This window comes from Meles meles, chromosome 6 (assembly GCF_922984935.1).
Source record: "Meles meles chromosome 6, mMelMel3.1 paternal haplotype, whole genome shotgun sequence".
NCBI classification, from domain to species: domain Eukaryota; kingdom Metazoa; phylum Chordata; class Mammalia; order Carnivora; family Mustelidae; genus Meles; species Meles meles.
The window spans coordinates 28432974-28458723 of NC_060071.1; the positions used below are offsets into that span (position 1 = coordinate 28432974).

General features: G+C 39.8%; 1 protein-coding gene across 1 annotated transcript in view; it reads right to left on the reverse strand.

Moving 5' to 3' along the window:
• Positions 1-25750, reverse strand: part of OCA2 (OCA2 melanosomal transmembrane protein) — a 530032-nt gene that overhangs the window by 359944 nt on the left and 144338 nt on the right. The window contains exons 9-14 of the mRNA XM_046009122.1: positions 25046-25117; positions 23585-23650; positions 13426-13482; positions 12022-12146; positions 8926-9064; positions 1540-1672 (exon numbers count right to left, since the gene is read on the reverse strand). Coding sequence (XP_045865078.1) covers positions 1540-1672; positions 8926-9064; positions 12022-12146; positions 13426-13482; positions 23585-23650; positions 25046-25117 — 592 coding nt within the window. The remainder of the gene's footprint in view (positions 1-1539; positions 1673-8925; positions 9065-12021; positions 12147-13425; positions 13483-23584; positions 23651-25045; positions 25118-25750) is intronic.

Below are 25750 nucleotides of genomic sequence, written 5' to 3' on the forward strand. Positions count from 1 at the left end.
AGAATGAATATTGTTACGCTGAAAAAATAAATAAAATGGAAAAAAAATTTTAAAAAAAGAAAGGCACATAGCCTTTTCTGTAGACTGCTAGAGATGATGAATTATCATTGCTATCAAGAAAATACAGACTTCATCCAAAAGAAGTAAACTATGCTATATCAGCATGAAGCTGTAACAACCTTGCAACCAAAACCACTTTTCTATTTGGCCCCCAACACCTGTGCTTGCACCTCCTCTTTCCTCCAGTCCCCCACCCTGGGCTTATCCCCTACACTCAAGTCCTGTCAGGTGGGGCCTATACCAATCCTACTGTGCCATGAGCAGCCAAAGCATAGGGAGTATGCCCACTTGTCCTGCACTTACATCACCTTCACTTGGGGCTAGGCTGAGAGGCTAACCAGAAATTCCTTATTGCCTGATCATATTTAAAGTACCATTTCTACATTCACAAGGACACTCCAATGTCTTGTGCATGTCGTTATAAGTATTGCCTAAAATAGAAATTTCTGCTTATCATTTCATTTCTCCGGAAGATCTGGGTGACTAAATTTTACTATGAACAAGCTTCTTTTACATAGATGACTCTTGAGAGGGTATATATGAGAGGAAGACAATGTTTTCCAAACTAGAACAAAAAGGTCAAATTTCAAATACAAAAATCACACATGAAAGAAAAGCCAATCTGCTTTTGTACAGTCACCATCTGATGAGCAGGAGGACTGATAAGAATATACTTAGATCCTCAGCTTTTCATACAGAAATGACATTTGTTTATCTTACTAAATATAAAGAAAATTTGAAGTCCCATACAACACAAGGACAGAGGAATAACAGAATGAGGGGGTAAATATACAATCTATGAGCTCTGAAACCACAAAGAAACAAATGTACCTTTGTCACTGTGCTCCTATCACCCAGATATGCTCTGTTACCCAGGCAACCTGCACAACATCCTCTACACGGTCTGGCTGAAGAGAGTCTGGCTGTTTCCCAAATAAATTATTGCTTCTAATATATCTTGATCAGTAACTAAAACATTTACTAAAATTTTTAAATAAGGAAAATGCAAAGCCGTAAGGTGATCATGAGCCGTCTTCTTACTGGCTGGTAACTCATCAATACACTCTTGATTGACAAGGTAAAGTATCCTCTGTGCTGGGTTATGTTGCTATTTTTGTAATCACCTTTAAACTCAAAGTATGACAGGTTTGAACACTACAATTTCCATGCCATACTACTCGTGTTGTACATACATGATTTAATGATGTCATGACATGGAAACTATATACAGTGGCCACTGCTTCCCACATTTCACCCTGAAGAAAATAGGAAAGTCCCATGAATTTAAAGCCCCTGAAAGCATAGAACATACCAGGAGGCATCCAGAAACATACTAAGCATGCAGCATCCCAATCACTGACACTTCCCTCATGTTCTACATGTAAGAAACCTTCTGCATTTTTGTGGCAACTTCCTCTGGAAAATAATAATATTATGATAGTACACTTTGAGGCTATATGAGGAGGTGCTTATACTCACCAACAATTTCACTGGGTTCCTTGTTATAAAGCTTTTTGTTCCAGAAAAGGAGTCTGAAGAGTGGAAAGGAGAACAGAAGAATGAAGCAAATCCCAACAAACATGTGTGCAGTAAATCCTGCAAAGTCCAGGCCCTGGAAATAGGAAAGGGAAAATGAATTGACAGAAGGGATTTTCCACTGCACAGGCATAGCTCCCAATTCAAGACTTCTCCCCAAATGATGGATCCAGGGAGTGCTAAGCACTGAGAGCCAACAGGGGCAGGCACATCAGGGTGATGGATGTTAACTGAAGGGTCACAGGGCTCAGCACAAAACCCACAGAACAGGAGTTCTTCTCTACAATTTTGAAATGTTTAAAGTTTGTTTCCTTCATGTCAATAAACCAATCCCTACTTGAATAGCAAGAAACCTTAGGAGAAAACAAAAACAGGTTATCACAGACAATCTCAATGTTAGCTGGGTCTACATTCGCCATGGACTGACACAATCTCCCAGGATGAAAAGAGACAGATGGGGGCAAAACATAAAACTACATGGCAATATTTGTCCATTTCAAGTCAAGTTGGGTTTTTTTAATATTTGATATAAGTCCCTGATAAGTTTTAGTGAAAGAACATCCTTGGCTAGAGAGCACAACCCTCTTCAGGGTTGCCTCTTCAGGACAACCAATGGCCAATAGGACTGAGGTGGCCCAGAGCATCCCACTGGCCATAATGGGTCCAGGCAGGACCTTCTCCCTCTCCTCAGACTTCCTTTCCCTCTCTGCAAAACTATTTGCCATGGTCAGCTACTAAGGATGTTTCAGGGTAAAATCCCCCACTAGGTTAGTCTGTCAGGGAATAAGTTAGCAAATCATTGGCTGTTTTTTATCTTTTACTCTGTGCATATACCTTCAGAAGATATATACAGATGATCCCTGAATGTAATTAATATTTTTCGAAGGAAGGTGTGAGGCAGAAGTGCTTGTATCCTGAGTTCTGGATCCTTTTTTGCACATGTTAGTTATAAATTTTTGTCCCATTAGAAATGATGGGACAATTGGGGGGAAAAGGGAGGGGTAAATTAAAGAAAGAAAAGGAAGGATTTCCTGGAAGAGGCTCCACAACAAAATAACAGCCTTGAGTGGAAGTGTTTGGTTGCTACTCAAGTTGTAATGGGTGGACTTATCAAGTGAGAACAATGCAGAGGGAGACAATCCCAGCTGAAAATTTTAAGAAATAATACAGGCAGGTGCAATATATCATGCAATGTAAATATTTTCACTAAGCTTATTAGGTGCATGTATCTGGGCTTCCCTGCTGCTTTACACACCTCTGTAATTTCCTACACTCTTCTCTTTAATGTCCTTGATAATAAACCCAACCACTATTATAATTGCATCAGTACAAATGCTTAAACACAACACTTTCTTGCAAGGTACTGGTTCTATTTTGTCCCTTTCAGTCTTTTTTTGCACTGTTTTGGTTTTGCCTCTACTCAAATACTTTCTTCTTAGTTTTCCACAAAGTCCTCATTCTACAGTGGAGGTGGTCAAATTTTGAGGCATGTAAAACTATGAATAGAAGATCCCCCCTGGAATCAGATTAGAACATCCACAGCCTCATACACCACATATATTCTAAGGGAGATCCAGCTGAGTAAATTTTGGCCCACCAATATCATCTCCTAGGGAGGAGGCTTTCAGGCTAACTCTGGGACAAGTCAAAACAATCAACTGAGTTGTAGGACTTAGCTGAATCTGCTGACTGTCTTAGTAAACATCATGGTGTAATCTGAAGATAGAATCATCTGTGGAGACTCAACAAGGGAAAGACCCCCAGCACTGTAAGAATGGGTGTGATAATGGGAAGGATCTGGTGTGAGACATGCTGCATGTGAAGAATGCATTGAGTATATAGAGGAGAAATCATAACATACATGGATCTGAGGGAGTAAGAACTTTCCATGTTCTGCAGACATGCAGAAGTGGGTGATCCCAGTACACAGAAAACAGAGAAGGACATGAGGGCATGAGCTCTGCTACAGAATGCTGACTGAAGAGGAAAGATGATCAAAAAAGCAGAACCCCAAGGCCCACAGAAATTGAAGAGCCATGTGGAAGCAGAAAACCCACAAAGAAGACAAAAGAAGTGACCAGAAAGACAGAGCATGAAGCAGCTGAGAGTGACACCATCTAAGTTGTCAGTTGATGGAGTGGAAGAAATCAGTGGTGGAAGAGGACCAAAAGAACACCCCAGCATAGTGGGAAAGCCCAGAGAAACATCCCAGTGTACACATCTCTGCGACATCATGGAGGAAGCCTTCTTCTGACCTGTGAGATACCATTCAGAAGCACTGGGGACACAGCTCCCCCTATACACATTTTTCAACTGTTACTTAAAAGATAGTTAAGGAGCACCTGTTAAGTGTCCAACTTTTGATTTCAGCTCAAGTCATGACTTCAGGGTCATCAGATTGAGCCTCATGTGAGCTCCACACTGGGCATGGAGCCTGCTTAAGATTCTCTCTCTTCCTCTCCCTCTGTCCCTCCCCCCTTTTAAAAAAATAACCATGTTCACCACAGGTGAGTCTCCATAGAACAGGCATAAAGGAATAAATGTAACCAGTGAAGGAGGATTATATCCCTATCAGCCTGTTGACAGATGAAAGGACAATACACTGTTGTTCATGGAATCCTAAAGTGTAGGAGAACCCTGTAAATCTTCTCTACCTATCTGTGCAGTACTGGAAATCCCACAAACAGAGAGCCATCCCAAGAAATATGGGAAGAGTGAAGAGAGTGTGGACAGGGTACAGTGAAAGAACTTTCCTCATAACTTGCTGTAACTTCTTCCTAATTCTCAGAAAATGTGGAATAATTTTCTCACATGACTTCCTTACTGTTCCAAAGTCCAGTACTGTTTTATTTTATTATTCCCCTAATCTACTCACATATTGAGTATTAACTTTCTTCATAAATATTTTAAAAATTAATTTCACAATTAATTTTAATTTTATAATCTTTTCTTTGTCTAGTTCATGGATAAATAATGAAATGATGCAGAATAAATGTGCCCAAAAATGTATGGCTGTTCTGTCATTGATAATGAGGCTTTATAAATTAATCTCTGATGAAGACACTATCCCTGAAACTATGAGTTCATTTGTGTTCTCTATACAAATAAACATTTTCTTTTCTCTAAGCTACTATAAAATAAATTAAAACCACTCTTGGTTATACACAAAAGGACATTCATTAGATACATTTTCTGTGAGATACAGTTTAACCCCAAAATTCAAGGAAAGTTATTAAGTGGAAGACAGGAAACTCCATCCTCAATAAAACAAGGAGAGCCCTAAGGCCATGTCTCCAGAGGATGTCAATTTGGCACAAAGCTGTGTGAGGATCCTAGAGTAAGCACCCTGTGTATTAAAAACCTCACCTTTCTCCCTTACTGTTGTATTTAGATTCTGGATATTTACAACAGCATGTCAGTATGTCATGGAGGAATGTGGGAATAGTCTGACAGACTGCTCTTTCCCTTTAGCTTTCTCTATGACTTGGTAGAGGCCCAGGGCTCAGAGCCTGTATTGGGTCACATTCCACTGTTCAGTTCAGAGCATTCAGACCTAGGACTCAAAAAGGGCTTATAATGTTGCAGAGTTGACTCAGTTTATGTCCAAGAAAGACATCATGCTCAGGATTTTATATTAATGTAAATGTGATGCTGGCCATAGTCAGCTAAGCTGTTGCATTAACTCATTAATATGTTGTCATGAGAAGAAGAAAAAAAGAAGAGACAAACAACAGACACTGAAAACTGAGTTCTAGAAACAGTTTAATGAAATACAGTCGCCTTGTTCTCACTTGAATGATTTCTAGAGCTATTCTATCACAAATTGTTTTCTATTTGAACTTTTAAGGTTTTAGAGTTCACATTTGTATATGTAATCCAATTTTGAGTTAATTTTGGGGTAAAGTGGGAAGTGTAGATGTCCTACAACATCCTATGACTGTCCATTTGTCCCAGAACAACTTGTGAAAAAAAAAACAATCCTTTCTTCAATGAATTGACTTTCCACTTTTGTCAAAATCATTTATTCATCAATGTGGGGTCTGTATCCAGACTCTCTACTTTTTTTTTAAACATTTTTTTAAATATTTTGTTCTTATTTATTTATTTGAGGGAGAGGGAGATAGAAAGAGATCACTGGCAGGGGGAGGGGCAGAGGGAGAAGCAGACTCCCCACTGAGTAGGGAGCCAGACGTGGGACTCAATCTCAGAACCCTAGGATCATGACCTGAACAGAAGGCAGAATTTAACTGACTGAACCACCCAGGTGCCCAGACTCTCTACTTTTTATCTATTTACCTATTTACCTGTAATGATGCCAGTACCATGATATCTTGGCTATTGTGGCTTTATAGTAAGTCTTGGAATTAGGTAGTTCTAGCCCTCCCATTTTGTTCTTCCCATTAAGAGTTATTTTTGGTCATTCTGAACACTTCGGATGCCCATATAAATTTTAGAATTGGTTTGTCAATTTCTACCAAAAATAACAACCCTGCTATGGTTTTGACAGGGATTGCAAAAATCTGTGGCTCAATCTGGAAAGAACTGCTATATTAACAATATTGAGTCTTCTGATCCATGAATAAAGTATCTCTCTCCATTTAATTAAATCATCTTTAATTACTCTGTAATATTTTGTAGTTTTGAGTATAGAGGTCTCGCATATGTTTGGTCAGATTTACCCTAAAGTAGTTCATATATTGATGCTAAATTCAATTATTTATTGCTATAATATAGAAAACCATTAATTTTTCTATATAGATCTTGTATTGCACACTTGCCAAATTTCCTTATTATTTCTTGAAGCTATGTTGCAGATTCCTGCAGACTATCTACACAGTCATGTCATTTGCCAATAAAGACTATTAAATCTTCCTTTCTTCTTCTTTTTTTATTTTAGCCAGAATTTATTGATTACATACCCAAAAAATACTTTCTTATTTTTAGGGAAAAATAGATTTTCCACAGTACAGATTAATCACTTTCTACATTTCTTCCAGAAATAGCTGCTTTTGAAAAATGTGATTCTGAGAAATAGCTACAATTTGTCAATATTTTTACATCTGTGCCCCTATAAACCTAACAAAAATTACTAGGACTGAAAATATAAATGATCTTGTTGTAGCAAATTATTATCAGCATTAGCCAAAAATATTTAATAATAGCACCATTTTACATTTGTATAATGTTTTAATTTTTTAGAGTACAGGTTTTACTTCACTCTTATTTTTTTAAATCTTCCTTTCTGATATGGATGCCTTGTGTTTCTTTTCTTGTCTTATTGTATCCGCTAGAGCCTCCAGTAAAATGATACACTGAAGATGTGAGAACAGATATCTTTGTCTTATTTCTGATCTAAGGAAGAAGACATTCAATTTTCACAATTAAGTGTGGTGTGGGCTGTAATGTTTCCATGGATGCTCCTTATTAGGCTGATGAAGTTCTCTTATTTTTCTAGTTTATTGAGAGATTCAATCAGTAATGGATGTTCGAATTTGCCAGTTATTTTTCTGCGTATGTTAAGATGATCACATGAATTTTCTTTTAGTTTGTTAGTAAATTGCATTGATTGGTTTTTCAAATACTATAAATTCTACTTGGTTATGATGTATTATGCATTTTATATATTACTAAGCTGGATATGGTAATTTTTAAAAATTTACTTTTAAAAATTAAAAATCTATGCTCATAAGAAATACTTATTAATAGTTTTCTTATAATGGTTTTGTCCAGTTTAGGTATCAGAGCCTCAGATAATGAGTTGGAAACTATTCTCTTGTCTTCAGTTTGCTGTAAACTTTATGTAGAATTGGTATTATAGCATTGTCTCTTCCTTAAATATTTGTAGAATTCACCAAAGAAGCATTTTAGCTTTGGTCTCTCCAGACTCTCAGTTTTATCCCCTCAACTCAGAAGTCTGATGGGCACAACCTGGGTTTTCCCTCCCTGTACTACATCCTGGAAACTCTCTCAAGACAGTGAACTTGGACAATCCTAGGGCTCACCTCTTTTGTTTCCCAATTCTCAGCGATTGCTGTCTTTTTTTTTCTCCTGACATCCATTTTCTTGCTTAGGACTGTCTGGTTTTGCTTTGTTTGGGGTTTTGTTTTTTGGATTTTCATTCATTTTCTTTTGGCATATCTCAAGCAAGAGGGCAAATCCAGTCCCTGCTACCCTATCCTGGCCAGAGCAGAAGCTGTGTTATCTTTTTTTAATCCATGTGTATCCATATACAAATGTCCTGGGAGACTAGATGCACCAAAACATTAAGAGAATTTATTTCTGAGTGGTGAGATTATGACAATTTCTTAAATTTTTGTATGTGTGATTTTTATTTTCTACAATAAATGTATTACTGTAAAATAAAAATAAAACAGTATTGTTCTCTAAAAGTAATTATCTCCAATGTGTATGAGGCCCATCCTGGATGATAGGTGCCCCTAGAACAGATTGCAAGGCTCTGCCACCTTTTGATGTGCTCCATGATAACATGATAATGAGCATACTGTTCAGTTCATGAACAAGCCTGGTGAAGTGTTGCCAGCCAATTTCCCAGGGTGACTAGGGAGTATTACAGTTTAGACAAACCACCTAAGTTATACCCTGAATCTCTAGAATACAGTGAGTCTACAAAATGGTCATCAACACCTCAGAGCTATGAACTTTCAAAGGCGTAAATGTTTTTAGAGAAGACAGCACACACACAAACACACTGACACACTTCACAGACACACACATAAACACATTATCTACAATAAATAATACCAATTTGGAAGCATTTTTGTTAATACTACACAAAAGAAATATTGAAAAATTCTAATAACTAAAGAATGTTGAATGAAAATTATATAATTTTAATTCTTAAGACATATAAAATAGCATTTTCACTCTCTAATTTGTTTTTGCTTTAGTGTGCAAAGAAATTATACATTAATATTTATAAGAGCTTTCAAAAAATCCCTAAACACCTTCATTTTATGATTCTTTCCAAAAACATCTTAAATTCTTCACTATATTCATTCACCACATTGAAAAATGCAAGGGGACAGATCATTTTCTTCTTAATATTAGTTGGAAGAAACTTCAGTTCTCACTAATATACTATGATTAAGTAGATAATGTTATCTTATCATCAGACCACCTCACTCTACACTGCAGGATCAGTCACCTAACCTCCCTCTCAAGATAACCAATAGCACTTAATATGAAGAAGTGATATGGAAGATTTTAGTTTCTAACAAAAGCTTCCATGTTGGGTAGAATGTTAAGTGAGCAAGTAAGCTGGGATCTATATTTATTGAAAGCAACCATGTTACACTGGTACATACATACCATCTTCCTCAGCTCCTGGTTGGAAACAATAATGACATTTGGTGGGTCCCCAATGGCAGTGGCAGCTCCTCCTATATTTGTGAAGATCACTTCTGCTATCAGGACTTGTCTGGGATCGAGGTTGAGCACCTCACATAATCTGTCACAAATGGAGGAAAATAAAAGTAGTAGCCATGCTATTCAATTGACAGGCCCATGTGCAACCTAAATATTCTTAAAGCACTTGCTTGTACAGGACAGGTGCACACACATGCTCTAAGAAATGCAATGTTGGGGGATAAACAAAGACAACAATGTTACAGAGCTACAGTTAACGCTCAGAATTGCATTTCTCTGAAAGTTAACTGACCATCCATCTTAACCATCGATTTGAAAATATACCCCATCAGACCCCCCACAGATCTGGAGGGGGCACATTTCCCTGAGTGCATGCCCTGGCACAAGTGAATGGTGCTGGCCACCAGACCCCTCTGAGTCAGGGGTGGGGCAGCACACAAAGTACCAATACTCAGTAACTCACACCAAGCCTACCACCCTAATTCTTTACCCACCTTCCCTTTCTCAGATACTGAGCCCTTAATGTTTCTCCTCACCCTTCCTGTGGACCTTCTCCTTGGAAAAGGAGTACACATTCTATAGCTGTGTGTAACTACCTTGGCTGCATACTAGATTTGTCTAGGAACCTTTGAAAGTCCTGCTGTCCAGCCCTGTGACATATCAATCCCTGGGAGTGGGTTTGAACAGCAGCATTCTACAGCCCCCTAGGTAGACCCAGTGAGCATGAAGTTGAAAAACGTTGCCTTAAAGAAGGTTTAGGAAACATATCATGGCCCACCACAACTACACATCTGCAGTGCCCACTTCTATACAGAAACCAGGCTTTGGGTGTCCAGGCTGCTGCAGTCAGGGGCCCTTCCTACCATCTCCCAGCACAGAGCATAACCAACAGCACACCTGGGGTGGGGGGCGGTAATCAGCCTAAAGATCTGTGTGAAAGCTGAAGAGGAAATGGTATCCAGGAACCACGGACAGAAATGAATCCAAAATGAGGATCAGACCCCAAACAGCAACAGCAGCAGCTCTCAGCTGAGAAAGCTCCCAGGATCTGCCTCCAGCAAGAAAATAGTGTACACTAATCAATAATGCTGGAGCAAGCACAGAGATGGCATCCTATGTAAATGGGCTTAGCTGTTTAACTGTGAAGACTAATGCTACTCCAGACAAAGGCAGAATCTGATTAATCTCATAAAGTCATGAAGAATACGGTAATATAAATAGTGAATCTGAGCACACTAACACTTGAATCTTGAAAGATGCAATTTTAGATAATAAATGGAATTGCTACTCTCACAGAAAATTACAAAGTTGTTTCCTGTAACCATGAGGATATAAACAAATCCTAGCGAGGCTGAGGGATGCCAGGAATATGGGCTTCCCCTGGAAGCCCTCTCTCATTGGAGCTGCCATCAGAGAATGCAATGAATGAGATGCTTGGACCTGGCACATGTAGGTGACACTATGGTTTTCAAATTGGTGACCACAGCAGAGCCGCCCTCGTTGGAGGGGGGTGAGTGTGGCCTTCCTCTTGCCCCCTGAGGTCTCCTCAAAGCAGAGTTTAGTGCCTGCCATTAGTAGTACATGTTACGGTTTAGAGCACCCTTTAAACACATTCTTTCTAGCCTTTGTTTGCCCTCAGAAGAACCCACATACTAGGAGGTGCCACACTCCCCTCACAGGAAGCCTGAGTTCAGTGTCCCTCATCCCAAATCTGTGCCTAAATGCACAGAAGGGACAAGGCAACCAAGTTTGCGGGAACTTGGACAAAAAATCACTCTCCATACTGTAGGCTGCATCCATGGGAACTCTGTCTGCTCTCTGCTCCTCTGCACCCTCTTGCTCCTCTCCCCAAACTCTTCCCCCCGCTCCAATTCACTCCACCTCTGAGAGTAACCATTCTTCAAATGCCAAAGACATCACCTAGAATTAGTACTGAGCCCTGGAAGTAGCTTCTTATTGATTACTTTGAACTTGCTATGTCTCATGCCTCATGACCAGGAGGGCCTCTTGTCCAGAAGAACCTCAAAACACAGCTTGGGTTAGTCCCTTTGATGGTACAACCCAGATTAGTGTAGCTAAAGTGACTTGTCTGGGACCCTTCATTATATAGCTAGCTCCCCTCAACCTCTATGATACCTGCTTTCCTAAGACCAGCCAAACACCAGAATATGATGGGTCCAAGCAGGGAAGGACCATGATATGCTGGGGAACCATCCTCAAAATCAAGAACATTAAGTATGGATAAACGGGGATGCCTAGGTGGCTCAACATGTTGAGAGTCCAATTCTTGATTTCGGCTCAGGTCATGATCTCGGGGTTCTGAGATCAAGTCCCGCGTCAGGCTCCAAGCTCAGCACAGAGTCTGTTTCAGATTCTCTCTCTCCCTCCGCCTCTCTCCTCACTTACGTTCTCTCTCTCAAGTAAATAAATAAAATCCTTTTTTAAAAAAGTATGGATAAAATTATAGGTCCATGGCCTTGCAAGAGGCCTGAATAATGACAGGGTCTGAAGCTCAAGCTTCAGAAGATTCAGGGCAAATGGCCTTTGATGCTCAATTAATGTCTAATTAATAAAGTGGGTGGAATTAAAATTAAATGGAATCAAACTGAATCTCTCTTTCAGAAAGTTACCCTGCAAAGTCTTTTCAGGCCAGGTCCTGCAACCTTCCAAGGAGTCTGGTGAGAGCAAGATGGCTGCCCCACCTTTCCCAGACCTCCCACACTGCTCTGTCATACCTGTGACCAGTCCAGTGGATAAGAACTTCTGGCACCTAATAGTCTGTCCCCCACCCCTGGACAGCAACGCCTGAGTCTTCTGACTCCCACAGGTATTTCTGTGGCCATTGCTGCTGCTATCATAGCCATAGCCACAGCCAAAACCATAGTCTTAGCTAAGAGCACTGAGCACCACAGTCCCAAGGGATGCACAGGCTAGACCAGGGCAAAACAGCAAAGGGAAGTGGGGAACTAGATTGAACAGTGAGAACACACCACCATGAGCCTGATCTAATGCCCAGGTAGGGCCAATCTGCCTACCTACCTTATGGTCACAGGAGTAAAAAGCAGCAATGTGGTGACATTGTCCAGGAAGGCAGACAAGACAGCGGCAATAAGACACAACATGATGATCATGGCCCACACTCTTCCTCTAGATAGTCGGTATGTCTGAGATGCACATACATAGAAAGGAACAAGCCTTGATGAGTAGGGCTGAAGAAAAAATATGACTTTTCATTATGGATTCTAAGAATAGGGGTGCAAAAAACACTGCATGGTGGAAAAACTTAGACCCATGAATTCCTAAATTTGCTAAGATGAGGAAATGATGTCTTGTACCTGAACATTCTGAACCCACGTTGGCCTACATTCCTTCCCTCTGATTCTCCTTTTCACAGTGCCCTGTGATGGTTCACTGATTACAAGGTTATGGCCCCCTATCCCTTTAACATTATCCAGTATTTTACAGTCTCCTTTTGGTTAGACAGACTGGGCTGTGACCCTTAAGCCTGATGATTGCTGGCAACTTAAATCTTAGGGAATTTTACTACCAATATTGAGAGGACGAGGCCAGATATTTGAAAGTACATGAAGATGGCAAAAATCATAGCATAGTTCTATCATTCAGAGTTTGTAAAAGGCTTTGATGAGTAAATAATCTTTTAAAAGAACTTTCCGGGGCACCTGGGTGGCTCAGTGGGTTAAGGCCTCTGCCTTCAGCTCAGGTCCTGATCCTAGGGTCCTGGGATCGAGTTCCACATCTGGCTGCTTAGCAGGGAGCCTGCTTCCTCCTCTCTCTCTGCCTGCCTTTCTGCCTGCTTGTGATCTCTGTCTGTCAAATAAATAAAATCTTAAAAAAAAAAAAACTTCCAGTTTAAAAAAAAATCAAGCACAACATTAGTCTTTGCATTAGCAAAGCATAGCAAGATCTCTCACCATCCCTGAGTGATAGCTCCAGTGCGCAGTCAGGCTGCCAGAACTTGCTGGTGGATTCCTCAGGAGTACACTTATAAAAGTGAATGTTTGTATGTTCAATGATTAGAAAGTAATCATTGAAATCATTTCACCAAAAAGCAAGTAATCAGAAGCTGATAACTTAAAATATTTAGATGTTCTAAAATGCAAAACAGTATTTGATATGTAGCTTTCAACTTGCCAATTAAACTAGTGTTACACAAACATTCAACTCAAATACTCTTTTCCTTTATCTCATTTTTCAGTTTGACAAGAAAAGGGAAGTGTTGCTCAGAGCCACCTAACTCTGCATGACAACTGTACCCAGTCTTACAGATTTTGAAAAGGAGATGGAACTTTAAAATATTTGCTTTTAAAAGAAAAGAGAAAGAAAAAAAGTATTTGCTTTAAATGGTAGTTTTACTAACTGAATACATCATGGCAAAAAATAAATTAGTTAATACATAAATATAAAATACCACATTAAACCTACCTTTACAGCACAATAATCAAAAAATCCAGTTTCTGAAAATATGGCTACTAAGATCATCTGTGGGGAAAACAGAAAAAGGAGATATGGAGTCAAGATGGCGGGGAAGTAGAAGGAGGTGCCGATTCAGCCCCTAACCTAAAGTGAGCTGATTACCTACCAAAGAACTCCGACCACCCATGAAATTAGCCTGAGATCAGAATTATTCACGCCTGGATCTCTATAGGAGCAGAAGACGCCAGTGGCAGGTAAAGCAGAGTGGGAACATCGGACTGATATCAGAAGATAAACAAAAGGGGGAGGGAGCCAACAGAGGTGACCAATTGGAAAGTAATACCCCAATATGAGAGTGCCCTGCGTCTGGGGACCAGCATTAACTTGGAGTCTGGTTGAAAGCACTCAAAAAACAAAGAGCAAAGGATCGGGGGGGATATAGTGGGAATTGGGGCAGGTAGGGACAGGGATCTAAGTCCCCGGACCCAGGACAGCCTCCCCTGGTGCTGAGCCAGAGAGAGTGCGACAGAGAAATCAGGTCTCAGTCCCTGAGCCACCAGCGTGCCTGAGCAGGCAGCGCACCCGAGAAAGAGTAGGGTCCGGCTCCCGTGAGGGGCTGGGAGCCTGGCCAGACGGCAATCCTGAAACACATGCCTCCCACACCCTCCCTTGGGAGAGGTGCTCATAGGCGCTAGCCTGGAGCTCTGGCACCCAGAAAAACCAGACATTCCCAGCCCGGGACAGCGGGAAAATCTCAGTGTGCAATCTCTGCTCAGAACCTCTCTGGCGGTCTGGAGCTGCCCAGACAGCCACCGCTGCCCTGGTTTTGGGTACAACGAGGAGCTCCTGCATCCTCAGGGACAGTGACTCAGAACCGAATCTGCCAGCAGCTCTTGAAGAACATTCTGAGGCTTCTCTCTGAGAGGGAGGTCTGGGTGCAGTTTGCTCTCCTCTAAAACTCCAAAAACCATCAAAAGCTGTCAAGGTGAGAGAAAACAGATGAAAGGACATAAAAACTCCCAGAGATCAAAAGCCTGAAAAAAAACAGGTTCCTCAGAGCCCACCCGCTTGAGGGGAGCAGGAGGACCTAACTCAGGGAACATCATTGTCTGAAAACCCACGTGGCAGGCCCCTCCCCCAGAAAACCAACCAGGAAGGAAGAAAAAATAAAAAAGAAGACTACAAGAGAACAACCACCACTACTTCATAAATACAACTTTTATTTTTAACTCTTTACCAATATTCTGGTTCTTTTTTTTTATACATACAGATAATTTTTTAACCTATTTACCATCAAACTGAGATGTCCAGTACATCAAATTCCTTAATAACCTTCTAACCTGAACTTTTTGATACATACACCCGTGTTTTTCTTTTGCTTTTCTATTTTTTAATTTTTTTCTCATTTTAACTTAGTTTAGTCTAGTTTATTCTTTTTTAATTTTTATTTTCTACTATACATATAGAGTTAAACTTCAAGGTAATCCCCTTTCCCCAATCAATGCTACCCCTAGAGGCAAGCCAGTTTCTAATCCCCCTGTAACTTAGGAAAGTTGAGTCCCTTAACAAAAACATCAAGATACATCCAGGAAGAATCAAAATAACATTCCTCGCCCACACTGAGAATTTATAACCACTCTCCCAAATTTCCTTCTGCCAGTGTTTCTGTGAATTTGTGTTTGTCCTGATAATATATAAATCTTATACGTGGGGTTCTTGCTGATGAGGTTCTTCCCTTTTTTTGCTCATATATATATATATATATATATATATATATATATATATATACATTTTTTTCTCTTGTCATATACTTTTAACAGTCTTTTTGTTTGTCTGTTTTTGGTTGAATACTTCATAAATCTTAACTTGGGGCCCATTTGGCTGAGCCTTCTCTTTTATCTTCCCTTTTTTATTCCTGTCTCTTTCTCTCTTTTTTTTTCCTCTTTTCTTTTGCTTTTTTTTCTTTCTTCTTCTCTATTTCTTTTCCTTTTCTTTTTTCTCTCATTTGGGTGGGGAAACCTGATTTCACAGAAGCGTTCCAGGGTGCACCTTGACTGCAACACAATCAATAAATCCAGCTGCATCTGTTCAGTCATCTCTTACCAAAATGACTAGGAGGAGGAATACCCAACAGAAGAAAAATACAGAGGATGGGCCTTCTGCAACAGAGCTAATGGCTATCGACATAGACAATATGTCAGAAAAGGAATTCAGACTAACAATTATCCAGGCAATAGCTAGGTTGGAGAAAGCCATGGATGACCACACAGAATTGACTAGGGCAGAACTGAAAGCCACCAGGGATGATGTTCAAAATGCTCTCAATGAGTTCCAATCTAATCTAAATTCTCTAAAAGCTAGGGTAACTGAGACAGAAGAGAGAATTAGTGATCTGGAGGACAAACAGATAGAGAGAAAGGAACAGGAGGAAGCCTGGAACAAACAGCTCAGAAGCCACGAAAACAGAAAGAGGGAAATAAATGATGCCATGAAACATTCCAATGTCAGAATTATTGGAATCCCTGAAGGGGAGGAAAAAGAAAGAAGTCTAGAAGATATAGTGGAAGAAGTTGTCTATGAAAAGTTTCCCAATCTCATGAATGGAAACAACGTTCACGTACTAGAGGCAGAGAGATTTCCCCCCAAGATTTTAGATTCTTGAAAGTTCTTGCAACACCTTATAGTTAAAATGAGGAATTATGTTTCAAGACAGACCCTCTTAAAAGCAGCTAGGACAAAGAAGCTCCTTACATACAGAGGAAACCCCATTAGAATAAGGTCAGACCTGTCCACAGAGACCTGGCAAGCCAGGAAGGGCTGACAAAATATATTCAGAGTACTAAGTGAGAAGAACATGCAGCCAAGAACACTCTATCCAGCAAGACTGACATTTAACATGGATAGAGAGATAAAGAGTTTCCAAGACAGGCAAGGCTTAGAAGACTATGCAACCACCAAGCCGACACTGCAGGAAATATTAAGGGGGGTCCTATAAAAGAGAAAAAATCCTAAGAATATCATTGAACAGAAATATAGAAACAATCTACAGAAAGAAAGACTTCAAAGGTAACACGATGTCAATAAAAACCTATCTCAATAATCACTCTCAATGTGAATGGCCTAAATGCGCCCATAAAAAAAACACAGGGTTGCAGATTGGATAAAATGACAGGACCCCTCCATATGTTGTCTACAAGAGACCCATTACCTAAGGATACACCCAGACTGAAGGTGAAGGGAAGGAGAAACATCTTTCATGCCAATGGGCCTCAAGAGAAGGCCGGGGGTAGCGATTCTCATATCAGATAAATTAGATTTTAAACTAAAGACTGTAGTCAGAGATACAGAAGGACACTACATAATTCTTAAAGTGACTATCCACCAAGATGATCTAACAATTGTAAATATCTACACCCCCAATATGGGAGCACCCAATTACATAAGAAAACTATTAATCAAGATAAAGAGTCATATTGATATCAATACAATAATAGTAGGAGCTCTTAATATGCCTCTCTCAGAAATAGACAGATCATCAAAGCAGAAAATTAATAAAGAAATAAGATCATTGAATGACACATTGGACCAGATGGACCTCATAGACATATACAGAACATTCCACCCTAAAACAACAGAATACTCATTCTTCTCAAGTGCACATGGAACCTTCTCCAGAATAGACCACATACTGGGTCACAAAGCAGGACTCAACTGATACCAAAAGACTGACATTATTCCCTGCATATTCTCGGATCACAATGCTTTGAAACTGGAACTCAATCACAAGGAAAAGTTCAGAAGGAACTCAAACACCTGGAAACTAAAGACCACCTTGCTCAAGAATGATTGGATCAACCAGGAGATCAAAGAGGAACTTAAACAATTCATGGAAACCAATGAGAATGAAGACACTTCAGTCCAAAACCTATGGGATACAGCAAAGGTGGTTCTAAGGGGGAAATACATAGACATCCAAGCCTCCCTCAAAAAAATTGAAAAACCCAGAATACACCAGCTGTCTCTACACCTTAAAGACTGGAGAATCAACAACATGTCAAACCAACTCCGCACGCAAGAAGGGAAATAATCAAGATTAGAGCAGAGATCACTGAGGTAGAAACCAGAGATAAAGTAGAATGTATCAATGAAACTAGAAGCTGGTTTTTTGAAAAAAATCAATAAGATCGATAAACCATTGGCGACACTAATCCAAAAGAAAAGAGAGAAAGCCCAAATTAATAAAATTATGAATGAAAAGGGAGAGATCACAACTAACACCAAGGAAGTAAAAACAATCATCAGAAATTATTACCAACAGTTATATGCCAATAAGCTAAGCAACCTAGATGAAATGGATGCATTCCTGGAAAACTATAAACTCCCAAAATTGAACCAGGAAGAAATTGACAACCTGCATAGACCGATGTCCAGTAATGAGATTGAAACAGTGATCAAAAACCTCCCAAAACACAAGAGCCCAGGACCTGATGGATTCCCTGGGGAATTCTACCAAACTTTCAAAGAAGAAATAACAGCAATTCTCCTGAAGCTGTTCCAAAAAATTGAAGCAGAAGGACAACTTCCAGACTCTTTTTATGAAGCCAGCATTACCCTGATCTCCAAATCAGGCAAAGACCCTACCAAAAAGGAGAATTTCAGACCAATATCACTGATGAATATGGATGCAAAGATTCTCAACAAGATCCTAGCAAACAGGATCCAGCAGAACATTAAAAAGATTATCCACTATGACCAGGTGGGATTCATCCCTGGGTTACAAGGTTGGTTCAACATTCACAAATCAATCAATGTGATAGAACAAATCAATAAGAGAAGAGAGAAGAACCACATGGTCCTCTCAATTGATGCAGAAAAAGCATTTGACAAAATCCAGCATCTGTTCCTGATTAAACGCTTCAAAGTATAGGGATAGAGGGAACATTCCTGAACTTCATAAAATCTATTTATGAAAGACCCACAGTCAATATCATACTCAATGGGAAAAAGCTTGCTTTGAGATGGAACACAACAAGGATGCCCACTCTCACCACTCTTGTTCAACATAGTATTAGAAGTTCTAGCAATGGCAATCAGACAACAAAGAGAAATAAGAGGTATCCAAATTGGCAATGAAGAAGTCAAACTCTCTCTCTTCGCAGATGACATGATTCTTTATATGGAAAACCCAAAAGACTCCACCCCCAAACTACTAGAACTCATGCAGCAATTCCGTAACATGGCAGGATACAAAGTCAATGTACAGAAATCAGTGGCTTTCTCATACACTAACAATGAAAATACAGAAAGGGAAAATTAGAGAATTGATTCCATTTACTATAGCACCAAGAACCATAAGATACCTGGGAATAAACCTAACCAAAGAGGTAAAGGACCTGTACTCGAGGAACTACAGAACACTCATGAAAGAAATTGAAGAAGACACAAAAAGATGGAAGACCGTTCCATGCTCTTGGATCAGAAGAATAAGCATTGTTAAAATGTCTATACTGCCTAGAGCAATCTATACTTTTAATGCCATTCCAATCAAAATTCCACTGGTATTTTTCAAAGAGCTAGAGCAAATAATCCTAAAATTTGTATGGAATCAGAAGAGACCCCGAATTGCTAAGGAAACGTTGAAAAACAAAAACAAAACTGGCGGCATCACATTACCCGATTTCAAGCTTTACTACAAAGCTGTGATCACCAAGACAGCGTGGTACTGCCATAAAAACAGACACATTGGGGCGCCTGGGTGGCTCAGTGGTTTAAGCCTCTGCCTTCAGCTCAGGTCATGGTCTCAGGGCCCTGGGATCAAGCCCCGCATCGGGCTCTCTGCTCAGTGGGGAGCCTGTTTCTCCCTCTCTCTCTGCCTGTCTCTCTGCCTACTTGTGACCTCTCTCTCTGTCAAATAAATAGATAAAATATATTTAAAAATAAATAAATAAATGAATAAATAAATAAATAAATAAATAAATAAATAAATAAAAACCAGACACATTGACCAGTGGAACAGAGTGGAGAGCCCAGATATGGACCCTCAACTCTATGGTCAAATAATCTTCTACAAAACAGGAAAAAATACACAATGGAAAAAAGACAGTCTCTTCAATAAATGGTGCTGGGAAAACTGGACAGCGATATGTAGAAGAATGAAATTCGACCATTCTCTTACACCATACACAAAGATAAACTCGAAATGGATAAAAGACCTCAACGTGAGGCAGGAATCCATCAGAATCCTAGAGAAGAACATAGGCAGTAACCCCTTCAATATCAGCCACAGCAACTTCTTTCAAGATATGTCTCCAAAGACAAAGGAAACAAAAGCAAGAATGAACTTTTGGGACTTCATCAAGATCAAAAGCTTCTGCACAACAAAGGAAACAGTCAACAAATCAAAGAGGCAACCCACAGAATGGGAGAAGATATTTGCAAATGACAGTACAGACAAAAGGTTGATATCCAGGATCTACAAAGAACTCCTCGAACTCAACACACACAAAACAGATAATCAGATCAAAAAAATGGGCAGAAGATATGAACACGTCTCCAGTGAAGACATACAAATGGCTATCAGACACATGAAAAAATGTTCATCATCACTAGCCATGAGGGAGATTCAAATTAAAACCACATTGACATACCACCTGACACCAGTTAGAATGGCCAAAATTAGCAAGACAGGAAACAACGTGTGTTGGAGAGGATGTGGAGAAAGGGGAACCCTCTAACACTGTTGGTGGGAATGCAAGTTGGTGCAGCCACTTTGGAGAACAGTGTGGAGACTCCTGAAGAAATTAAGAATAGAGCTTCCCTATGACCCTGCAATTGCACTGCTGGGTATTTACCTCAAAGATACAGATGTAGTGAAAGAAGGGCCATCTGTACCCCAATGTTTATTGTAGCAATGGCCACGGTCGCCAAACTGTGGAAAGAACAAAGATGCTCTTCAACGGATGAATGGATAAGGAAGATGTGGTCCATATACACAATGGAGTATTATGCCTCCATCAGAAAGGATGAATACCCAACTTTTGTAGCAACATGGACGGGACTGGAAGAAATTATGCTGAGTGAAATAAGTCAAGCAGAGAGAGTCAAGTATCATATGGTTTCACTTATTTGTGGAGCATAACAAGGAACATGGAGGGCATGGGGAGATGGAGAGGAGAGGGAGTTGAGGGAAACTGGAAGGGGAGATGAACCATGAGAGACTATGGACTCTGAAAAACAACCAGAGGGTTTTGAAGGGGCGGGGGGTGGGGGGTGGGAGGTTGAGGAAGCAGGTGGTGGGTAATAGGGAGGGCACGTACTGCATGGAGCACTGGGTGTGATGCCAAAACAATGAACACCATTACACTGAAAATAATCAAATACAAAAAAAGAAAGAGGAGATATGGACAATCTTTGAGCAGTGCATCATGCTGAACAGACATCAGAATGATCAGTTACAGATCTCAGCTCTGGCCTCTGCGTGAAAGCTGCCTCTTCTTCAAGCTTCTTCCTGTCTTTTTGAGTGTAGTCCACTAACTTCCTGAATGGAGCAAGTTTGTCCCTCTATATTTTTGTCCAGGGATATATAACCAAGGTACATTATCATTCCACCTAATCTTCACAACAAACATCAGGTATTATCATTACTCTCTGTTTTTTTAATATTTTATTCATGTATGTTAGCAAGAGAAAGAGCAAACAGGAAAAGGAAGACAGCGAGAGGGATAAGCAGACTCTGAGCTGATCATGGAGCCTGTTGCAAGGCCCAATCCCATGACCCTGAGACCATGACTCAAGCCAAAACCAAGAGGTGGATGTTCATCCAACTGAGCCACCCTGGTACCCATCATTACTCTGTTGCAGACCAGGAAACCAGGGGGCAGAAATGGGGGATGACTTGCTCACAGTCACAAAGTTAGAAGCAGGAAAGGAAAGGAGCCAGAATGTGGCCTCCTGTACATACGTGTCCACACAAGCAACAACTAAACATTTTAAGATTTTTAAACAGAGTTAAATTTTGTTTCCTAAAATAATGAAACATTTTCATCACCAATTTGATCAAGATATGCAAAAAAAGAGCAGTTACACTGAAATGATTATTCTCTGGGTTCTATATAAACCCAGAACTCATGCTTCTTTCTAGTGATGACACACGGACAGTAACAAAAATTATGTCCCATTTACTCTAAACCTAATCAACCAGACATTTCGACCAGTCTGAACTTTCTGGAAAATTCTTTATTCTATCTCCCAAGATAGCACTATACCAATGTATTGAACTTGGAGCAAGAAGATGCAGGTTCAAGTACTAATTCAGCCACTTAGAAGTAGTGTAACCTTGTACAAACAAAATTATTTAATCCTCTATATTTCAGTTTTCTCACCTCACCTTTAAATTTTTTATTCCTTCTAAGGCTGTTGTAAAAATTCAATTAAATTATGTAAATTACTTAGAAAATAGTAGGTCCAATACTGTCTTTCAAATAAAATGCATAAAACAGAAATTTCCAAAAATCAATTGACTCAATATAAATATCTATCTCATCTATAGTGACCACTGATGTTCATCCTAACCCAAATGACCACCTCTACCTGTTGCTGTCTGTAGAATGTGGTGCTTCACTCACCAATAGATGCTTCACATGAACTGAATTGAATGGGTAGGTCCTGTGTGGTTCTCTATTGTTGTGGGAAGCTGGTCCACACATTTGTTGCCAAAACTACCCAGAAGAGACAGAGATTTGGGGATTGGGGTAAGTAGCCCCACAGGTGGCTGACTGCCATGAAATAAAGAAAAGGCAGGTGGCTGGACAGATAGACTATCTTTCCTCCTCCAAAGTTCTAGAATCTTGCTGAACTGACTTCAATTGAGAAAAAAATTAAACCATTTGTTATGGGCTTAATTGTGCCACTTTCCTGACAAATTCCTATGGTAAAATCCTAACCCTAGTACCTCAGAATAAGTTAAAGTGAAGCCCTAATCCAGTATGACTGATATCCTTATAAGAAGAGGAGATAGCACACAGACACACACACACAGAGGGAAGACCAGGTGAAGATACAGGGGAAAGATGTCATCCACAATTCAAGCAGAGACGCCTCAGAAGGAACCAACCATGCGTACACCTTGATCTCAGAAATCCATCCTCCAGAAATGTGAGGAAATAAATTTCTTTTCTTGAAGCCATCAATCTATGGTACTTTATTATGGCAGCCCATGGAAACTAATACAACATCTATTTAAAGGGTTTTTTTACAAACTGTTTCAAATATTAGCAAAATGGTAAACATACCATTCCCTGAGGGGGTTTTTTTGTTTGTTTTTAAGACTATTTTATGAGATATGTTATGTCTTCTTTCTTCTTTCCAGACGCCCAAGCCCCACTATATACTTTTCAGGACCAAGAGAATTATGAGTTTCTCTTTAAAGCCTAAGTTCAGAGCATTGCCTTGCCTCCTTACACCCTACCCAGAGAGGAGGCAACTAGTTGATCACATTAAAGCCTAGAGTAGCATGGCATTCTGTTTTGACTACCAGGGGATAAAAATTACAAAAAAAAAAAAAGAAGAAGAAAAAGAAGAAATATAGTAACTTGCTTTATGCAAAGCAGGTCTTTTGTCCAGAAACAGAAAACCCTCCTTCAGACCAGTTAGCTGTTTTGGGGTCTGTTCAAGAACACATGCAGCATTCTCACTGCTATCCAGGCCCTTACCAGATTTTACTTATTCTAATTAAATCAGTTTATGACACACAAACCATTACTTAAGGACAATTTCTACCATTTTCCATGTAACTATAGATGTTTTTCCAATCACCAAAAGTTATTTGGTTCACTTATTTAGAATATTCCAATTTATATTTTAAGAGAAGTAACTTTATATTTTAAGGTCATTTTGAAATTTTGCTTAATCTTTTAAATGGCAATATTACTTAACTATCAGACAGGCCTATGACTGCAATTCTCCACCTAACTAACCAGAGCACCAATCATTCCATTCCTCCACAGGAGAAACTGTCTAGACCCGCACGAACACTTCTTAATCAAGCCCTAATTGTCAAGCAGTACAATATCTTTAATATAATGAAAGATTATCAGCAGTAACAGCAAAAGGGAAGGTGCTGGGTTACAGCAGGCTTGGAGCCCTGTCCCACTGGGAAGATTATAATTACCATGCCAAATAGCAGGGCCAAGGTCTCAAAATCAATCCACTCCACCACATGGGTCAGGCTGGGTCTCTGCAATCAAAACACATATTTCCTAATTAATGTTGGACATTATCCTCCTGGTGATAAGTTGTTTTTAAAAAAATGTGCTATTCTTTATGGCAAGCCCACTCATTGGGCCATAGTCAAAAATCATACCACCCCCCCCTTGCCTTTGAAATTAGAGTATATCATCAAGGAAAACCACTTGTGACCGAAGGCATAATAATGTCAAGCCTATGCATTTAGTTATAAGTAAAGCAAATTTCTTAAATCCTGTCCCTGGCAATTCCATGAAGAACTGTAGCCTGAATTGCAGGATTGATCCCTGAGGTTAGTGAGGTCCCCATATGTCTTCCTTGGTGTTGGAGCATGAGGCCAGGATGGCAATAACTGAAGGACACACATGTCCTACTCATCAGTTGTCCATCCATGCTCAATTATTCTCATAACAGCCCTGCAGACTAGGGAAGCCTGGAGTCATGGGGAAATGGGAACATGGAGTGTGAAGCAAGGGCACTTCGAGACTCTAGTTGTTGGGAAAGATTGCACTGTGGCTCAGGGAGCTACCCACAGCACAGGCTGTGTGCTACATTAATGTTTTCTAAATTAAATAACTAACACTACATTACTCCTTCAGAGTTAATAGAAATAACAGTGGCTTATGTGTAAGCTCTAGGACTCTAGGACATTTTACCCTTAGAGTTAGTATTTGTTTATACCAACTCTAGGCAAGAAAAATAAAATAAATAAATAAATAACCATAGCTCCACATAGTTTTTTAAACCAGTTATTATTCTTTGGTTGACTGAACAGCCTGTAGTAGTGCTTTGCAGAACCCTCCTTTAGATTCTATAGAGTTGTTTTCAAATCCAGTTCTGTGTGCAGCTCCTCAAACAATGGCAGGCCTCCATCTCCAGTGGGTGCTTGGCCTCTCCTGCCTCCCTGCATTCATTCCTATATTCTTGCCAGACAAGCCATACACAGACACTGATTGGGTGCCATCAACCCCCAAACACACATCTCTAGGGACCTCCTGGTATCTGCAAGATAGAACCCCAACCTCTCCATTTCTCACCTCTGCTCCAGGCAGGATGGCCCCCTCTAGATCCCAAGGGCTGACAACACCCAGAGTCAACTCTAACACCACTCTGCTATATAGCCCGGGGCAAAGGAGTGACCATGATGAGCCTTTCCTCAACTAATATGAGGAATAAAAAAATGTGTTTGCAATAAAGTCAAATGAAAAATATTCATCAATGTTGAAAGGTTTGTTAGTTCATACTTCTAGCATGGTTCCTGAGGGAGAAATGTGGAAATAGTATATAAAAGAATGAAAATAATCTGCTAACACTTAGTTCCTGGACTGTCTTTGAATTTTATACTCTATCGAGTGGCAAGCTGTTGGTTCAAAATGTTACAACTTACATCTCCTATCACAGCTAGCGCTGCTAATGCCGCAAGGGAACCCAACATGGCCGCCAGGGTTCTGTGAACAATCTGGAAAGGAACATAGGAAATTATTTCATTCTGGTCCACAGGGGTTTAAAATGCACAAAAGCCTATATTGCTATTTGTATCCATTAATGTCAGCCATTCTGTACCATATCTATTGACAAAATAAATAAATCATGGGTCTTGCTGTTTCAGAGCCTGGACACCCCCAGAGACACACGAAAATAGCACCAGTCTGCCTTTTAAAGAAAGCTAATTCATTTCCTGAATAATTAGATGACCTAGAAGTAGAAGTAGAAGGCTAAAGTATGGTCTATAAGGAAGTCTGCAGTTAATTGTCATTAATTATTTACCATACATCCCTAGGCAACTAGACCATTAGTTCCACAACATAAATCAATTCTGCCCAATTGCTGAGACTGTTATTAAACCAAAGGCATATAATCAAATGCTTAATCTAATTGAGACTTCAGTGTTATCACTGAATCATTAAAGTACTTTTTCTATTTAATTATAATTCAAATGAACATGAAATTTCTGATACAAAATATGAAGAAAGGCAAAGATGCAGAGAAATTGGAACCCTCTAACACTGCTGGTGGGAATGTAAAATGGTACAGCCATCATGGAAAAGTTTGGCAGTTTCTTAAAAAGTTAAATAATAAATTACCAGATGAC